The sequence below is a fragment of the Rhincodon typus genome, chromosome 2 (assembly GCF_021869965.1).
Source record: "Rhincodon typus isolate 14 chromosome 2, sRhiTyp1.1, whole genome shotgun sequence".
NCBI lineage: Eukaryota > Metazoa > Chordata > Chondrichthyes > Orectolobiformes > Rhincodontidae > Rhincodon > Rhincodon typus.
This window is the reverse complement of record NC_063333.1, coordinates 1,801,079-1,807,989: the sequence shown is the minus strand read 5'-3', so window position 1 is coordinate 1,807,989 and position 6,911 is coordinate 1,801,079. Positions and strand designations below refer to the sequence as shown.

General features: G+C 47.6%; 1 protein-coding gene across 2 annotated transcripts in view; it reads left to right on the top strand.

Moving 5' to 3' along the window:
• gpaa1 (glycosylphosphatidylinositol anchor attachment 1) overlaps window positions 1-6,911 on the top strand; it is a 22,906-nt gene that overhangs the window by 4,868 nt on the left and 11,127 nt on the right. The window contains exons 3-8 of one of the 2 annotated variants that reach the window (XM_048606841.1): window positions 1,954-2,065; window positions 3,395-3,539; window positions 4,926-5,027; window positions 5,312-5,508; window positions 6,009-6,205; window positions 6,592-6,745. In XM_048606841.1, the coding sequence (XP_048462798.1) occupies window positions 1,954-2,065; window positions 3,395-3,539; window positions 4,926-5,027; window positions 5,312-5,508; window positions 6,009-6,205; window positions 6,592-6,745 (907 nt within the window). The remainder of the gene's footprint in view (window positions 1-1,953; window positions 2,066-3,394; window positions 3,540-4,925; window positions 5,028-5,311; window positions 5,509-6,008; window positions 6,206-6,591; window positions 6,746-6,911) is intronic. The other variant, XM_048606847.1, reaches the window with a different exon arrangement.

The following is a 6,911-nucleotide window of genomic DNA, read 5'->3' as shown; positions in this document are numbered from 1 at the left end:
GAAGGGTCTAGGCCCGAAACGTCAGCCTTCCTGCTCCTCTGATGCTGCTTGGCCTGCTGTGTTCATCCAGCTCTACACCTTGTTATCCCAGATTCTCCAGCATCTGCAGTTCCTACTATCTATGAATAAAGGCCTAACCAGTTTAGCCATTCTTCATAAATCACCCTCTTCAGCACAGGACCCAGTCTAGTCAATCTGTTTTGAACTTCCTCTTTTCTTAAATGTGGCAACTAAATGCTGTCAAATGGGACTGGATTAATTTAGGATATCTGGTCAGCATGGATGAGTTGGACTGAAGGGTGCATTTCTGTGCTGTACAGCTCTATAACCCTACAAAGCTGTATGCAATACTCCAGGTGCGGTCTCATCAACACCCTGTACAGTTGCAGTGAGAATTCCCTATCTTTAAACTTCAGTACCCTTTTTGAAAAGGAAATCAAGTTCCCCAAGCATGCTGGTGCTTTATTAGAAAGTAAAATGTTCAAAGAGTTAACAAAGGGAACCACTGGATTAGTTAACAAAATGAATGGCTGTAGAATTGGGGCTGCTAGAGGGGATCGAGGATTAGTTAAGAGGCAAAAATCGAGAAAAATTATCAAGCCAGGGGGTGGGGGGAGTGAGCCCAGCATGGCTAAGCACTTAAAAAGGACTGTAATGTTGAAATTTATATTTTTTTCTTTATTTTTCTGCCTAAAAGTTTGTACCTAAGATGGTGTCTGCAGTGGTGATTTTGTACACTCTTCGCTGTGCTCCTGTACTTGAGTACATGTGACAATAAGTTCTAATTCTAAAAGGCAGAGAGTAGGAAGAATTGGGTTTTTCAGGTTAGCTAGCTGTGACCAGTAGGGTACTGTAGCAGTCTGTGCTTTGACCCAGCATTTCATAATCTGTAGCAGTGACTGGGAATTGGAGACCAGTTGCAACATTTCCACATTTGAAGATGATACAAAACTTGGTGGGAACGAGAGTCATGAGGGGAATGTAAAGAGGCTTCAAGGGGACTTACACAGATTAAATGAGTAACCAAGAGGAAGATCACACGGGAAATATCTGTAGAGTGTGAGATTGTACTCTTGAGTCAGAGGAACTGAGGGGCAGAATGTTTCTTATAAGATGAGAGATTGGAAAGTGTTGATGTCCAAAGGAACCTGTCTCTGAAAGCCAGAATGTAGGTGCAGCAAGCAATTCAGAAGGCAAACAGCATGAATATTACAGGACGATGAGAACAGGAGCAAAAAGGTGGAACTTCATTTGTAGTGAACACTTGGAGAGATAGTACTTGACACTAACCTAACTCCTCAGCCTAAGGAAAGACATACTTGCCACAGGAAGTGCTGTGGATGTTCAGACTGATTTCTTGAATGGATGACTGGGCCCGTATTCTCCAGAATTTGAAATGAAAGGCACTGAAATTTACAAAATTCTTAAAGGAGGTTTGCCCTGGCTGTGGGATCTAGAAACAAGGGACAGTCTCAAAATAAAAGAGAAATCCATTCAAAGCTGATGTGAGGAAGAACATCTTCACTCAGAGGGTGAGGCTTTGGATTCCTGTACCCCAGAGGGCAAAGGAAGCTCTGTCATTAAGCTAGCTCAAGACACAGCCCATTCTAGTTAATTTCTAGATTTCTAGTTAATTACGATATCAAGGGAATACAGTATTGAGGTCTAGAATGGCAGAGTAGGCTCAAGGGGCTGAGTGGCCTATTCCTACGCTGAATGTGGTCTTGTGGATCTGAACTTTGGGGCTCTGGTTTGCTGCTTAGTCAGGGATCTGAAATAGTGGAGTTCAGGAGTGGGATGGATGTCTTTGGATGGGAGTTGCTGGGGTGTAGATGCAGAGTTCTCGGCTCGAAATGGAAAGGATGGCCCTGCGTACGGAGAGTTTTTGAGTTGAAAATAAGCTTCGAGCGCGGTGGTGTTCCCTCCTAACTGCAAACCTTTCCTTTGTGCCAGGGAGATGCCTGTGGAATGGCTTGTGAAGACCATGAGTGGCCTGGGGCTGGAGACCCACACTCAGACTTTCTCCCGAACTCTACCCTTCCCTGACGAGATTCGGGAAAGATATGTAAGTCACTGACCCTTGTAACATTAGGCAACTGGGTGAAAGCACAGTGATACAGTCTAGAAGCAATCCCGCAGTCAATGCTCAGTGCTCTTCTGCCTACACACTGCCAGCTTCCCTGGGCATCCCACCATTAAATCCATCTCCCTGGTGTGGTACCCAGTCAGGATAAGCAGATACCATGAAGCTTACTGTATTATTCTGTCCAATTATTATAGTTTTCTATTAATTTATTCATCTCGATGTAAATACATTTGTTGTTCGATCAAATGGCCTCACAAAATATCAACAATTGATTTAATTTCAAGTTAATTTCTCTTCAAATACTGCGATGTTCGAGTAGTCAGCTGAGGGTGCGAGTGAGAAGGGTCTCTGGTAAGTTTTACTTAAGGCAAAGTCGCATTGTTACTGAAGTGATTTATGCTGTAAATAGAGTATAACAGTGATGTATGCACCCCCTGCATTATGTTTTTATTAGTAGTGTATGTTTTTACATAGTTTATGTGTACCTCTTGATTATCTGGAATATTTGATCAACTGACACACTCCTGGTCCCATGGGTGTAGGATAGTAAAATGTTTGCTGTCGTGTTGGTACAGAGAAAAGCAATCTGAAGTTTGAATTATGCAGTTGTTTGACTCACAAGTGGTCTTTTGAGAGAGAGAGGTATCATAAATCAAGAAATTGCTGCTCGTAGCAAGTTACCCAAACCTATAAGCTCAACATCTGCACTTAGTAAAATACATTTCAGAACAGTGTAAAGATCATCAGTCAGACATCAAAAAATGACAGAGTGATGTTAATATAAACCATCTGATAGAAGAGGGAGACGGAAACAGATGTCCTTTAGGGAAGGGAACTGCTGCCCTTACCTGCATGACTCCAGACCCACAGCAATGTGGTTGACTCTTAACTGCCCTCTGGGATGGGCAATAAATGCTGGCCCGGCCTGCGATGCCCTCATCCTGTGAGTGAATAAAACGAAATGGAGAGAAAAGGGAGACGAGAGAAAAGAGAGAGAAGTTATGTTTGTACGTAGTCTCAGGAATACTATAAAGTGCAGGGTATTAAATTGGTTTGTTACAGATTTAATTATGAAATAGAAGTTTAACAAATAAGTCCATGTTGGATGATGTGTTCTAACGTGTAGGCTAAAATAACTATAGACAATTCAAACAGGCAGCACAATGGGTTCCATGGCTTATAGCTTGTGGCATTGGGAGACTGTAAATGGGAGTGTCAGGTTAGTTAGTGATTGCATGTCGATCCTTTGCTGTTTGTACCACACTGTGCCAGGAGTCACTTATTCAGGCTTTCCCATTGAAACCGCAGATGGTGAAAGGAACCAATGTGTATGGAATTCTTCGTGCCTCAAGGGCAGCGAGTACAGAATCAATTGTACTGAGCACTCCAGTCGGTATCAGACAGAACAGCCAAGCTGCCGGCCTGCTCCTGGCTCTGGCTTCCTACTTCCGAGGTGAGGGTCGCGCGTTCCTGAGACTCTTTACCCCACCCCTACCCCCGACACTCCCTGCGCCCTGACCCCCTGACTGGGGCAACTCCTACTGGGGGCAGGCTCTCCTGCCCGCACCTCTACCTCTGAGCACAGACTGGGAAGGTGTGACACTGCTCTCTGCGCTACTTCCGACATCACTGAGTGCGATTCTGGGCTCTGCACAACACGACAAAAATTGGGAGCAGGAGTAGGCCATTCTGCCCATTCAATCCTGCTGCACCATTCAGTAAGGTGAGGGTTTATTAGTTTGTGGGATCAGCTCTCTTGTCTGACCTCTGTAACTCCACTATCGATCTAAACTCTCAAACCCTGCCTTGTTCAATGACCCAGGCCCCCATGCTTACTGTGGTAGAGAATTATAAACTAAATCTGATTGTCAAAAATAACAGAGAATTCTCCTCCTGTCAGTCCTACACGGGAAAGCCCTTGCTTTTGAACTGGGTCTCTAGACTAGTCCGATTTCAGCCATGTATGAGGAGACTGCTGTTCAGATAGAAACTGAGGAGAGTGACACTCCCCTGTTTCAGGATTGTTCGAAAAAAACGTGTGGAGTTATACAGCCTTGCAACGTGTTACTGCATTAAACGTTCTGTACGAACACAAATTGTTGTTGTCCCACCCCATGTAGAGTAACTGTGTTCTGTTCTGGGCCCCTGCCCCTCAGGGAATGCAGCACAAACTCACTGGAATGATCCCATGGTGAAAAGGGTTATTTATGAAGATGGGTCGCCTAGACTATCCTTATATTCCTTCGAGTATAGAATGGTGTAATCCAGAAAACCCAGGAATGAAGGAACTGGAGGCCATCTTTCCACACTTCTGGAATCATTTATTCACGGAGTTAAACATGGCGCTTTACTCTGTATCTAACCCCGTGCTGTCCCTGTCCCTGGGAGTGTTTGATGGGGGACAGTGTAGTGGGAGCTTTACTCTGTATCTAACCCCATGCTGTCCCTGTCCCTGGGAGTGTCTCATGGGGGACAGTGTAGAGGGAGCTTTACTCTGTATCTAACCCTGTGCTGTCCCTGTCCCTGGGGGTGTTTGATGGGGGACATGTGTCGAGGATCCTTTACTTTCAGTTGAAAGGAGTAGAGAGAGCTCTGATTTGTGTTGACCACTTGCTTCTGGCTGAAACATGCTGCCCACTGTCTGGGGTTTGGGGTGAGGGTGTTGCTGCTGGACTGAGCGCAGTCTGTGCTACTGCAGCAGAATGACTGGGAAAGGGTTTTCAAATGGCCAAGTATGAAACTCCGCCCACAACTCTCCCATGGCAACGGAACTGAGAGCTTATTGGTCGATGGTTGCACCAATGTGTTGGACATGTCCTTGATGCTGTTTCTGTCCCAGGTCAGATTCACTGGGCCAAGGACATCATCTTCCTTTTCAATGAGCATGACATGATTGGGATGGAGGCTTGGCTTGAAGCATACCATGATGTCAATGTGACAGGTAAGGAAAGGCCTGAGATTCATTTTCAAATCCTCCCAGAGCACCTTCCAGCTACTGACATGAAATGGCTCACTTTTATATACCTGCAGTCAACACCGCAGCCAAATTATGCAGCACTGACCCTCAGCGCTGACCCTCCGACGGTGCGGCGCTGACCCTCGGCGCTGACCCTCCGACGGTGCGGCGCTGACCCTCCGACGGTGCGGCACTCCCTCAACACTGGCAGTACAATTGCCAGCCTGGATTGTTCACATCGACATTGATATGATTATCCCATGTTTCAGACATTAACTCGTCAGTGATGGAAGGCCGTGCTGGAGCTATCCAGGCTGCCATCACCATTGAGATCAGCAGTGATGTAATCACAAGCTTTGATATCAGCGTCGAGGGGCTGAATGGTCAGCTGCCAAACCTGGACCTGGTGAACCTGTTCACATCATTCTGCCAGAAGAACGGAGTGCTGTGTACAATTCAGGGAAAGGTGGGTACCACCGCCAGCAATGGGAGTGAGCAGGCTGCTCAGCAAGGCAGGGCTCAGTCAGGGCTGATTTTGGTTTAGAAGATGGGTTTTAGGTCAGAGTGCAGGCGTGGGGGGAGGGATCAGAGAGCAGCTGTCCGGGGGGGGTGGAATCAGAGAGCAGGCGTGGTGGGGGGAATCAGAGCAGGCTTGGCGGGGGGGATCAGAGAGCAGGCATTGTGGGGGGGCCGGATCAGAGAGCAGGCGTTGGGGGGCGCGGATCAGAGAGCAGGCATTCGGGGGGGACAGGGAGCAGGTGTCGGGGGTGGGGGGTGGGATCAGAGAGCAGGCATGGGGGGCCAGAGAGCAGCTTATGGGCAGATGTGGGGTCAAAGGGCAGCAGTTGGGTCAGGGGGCAGCTCTGTGGTCGGACAGGGTGGGTGACTGAGTTGGGGATGAGTATTACTGATTGTACTGGGAGCTGGTGAGTCCAGTGGATGACACTGGCATGTGGTGTGTTGCAGTTACCCCGTCTGGACGGAGAGACTCTGGAGGGTTACATCCACTCACTGCACACCATGCTGCTGATGGTGCTCAAACAGGGATCTGGGAAATCCCAGGGGGACCATGGCCTCTTCCTGCGATACCACATTGAGGCAGTGACCATCCGGGGCATTAACAGCTTCCGCCAGTACAAGTTTGACATGGTCACCGTTGGCAAGTAAGTGTCACTGCTGCCTACCTATTCCCTACACTAACCAGTAACCTGGCTACCTGGGGAATTGTTAACCTTCACTAACCTGCTGCCTGTTTAACTGCTCCCTTCACTAACCTGCTGCCTGGTTAATAGCTCCCTTCACTAACCTGCTGCCTGGTTAATAGCTCCCTTCACTAACCTGCTGCCTGTTTAACCGCTCCCTTCACTAACCTGCTGCCTGGTTAATCGTTGCCATCACTAATCTGCTGCCTGGTTAATAGCTCCCTTCACTAACCTGCTGCCTGGTTAATCGCTGCCGTCACTAACCTGCTGCCTGGTTAATAGCTCCCTTCACTAACTGGCATTAACCGGGCCCTGTATGTATTGACTGGAATCTTTCCCTGGTGTAGAGTATTTGAGGGCATCGTGAGGAAGCTGAACAACCTGCTGGAAAAGCTGCATCAGTCTTATTTCTTCTACCTGCTGCCATCTCTCTCACGCTTCGTATCCATTGGGTATTACATGCCAGCCTTTGGCTTCCTGATCCTCATCCTGCTGCTCAGAATATCCTTTCCATCCTTACATTCTTAACATGGCTGCTCTCCCCCCACCAGAAGGTAAACAGAACAAGGCCATTTCGCCCGTCAGGTCAGCTCCATCATTCAGTCAGACCTGGGCTGGTAATCCTTATCCCACAGGGAGTTGGTCGGTAACCTGCTGCCTGGTTAAT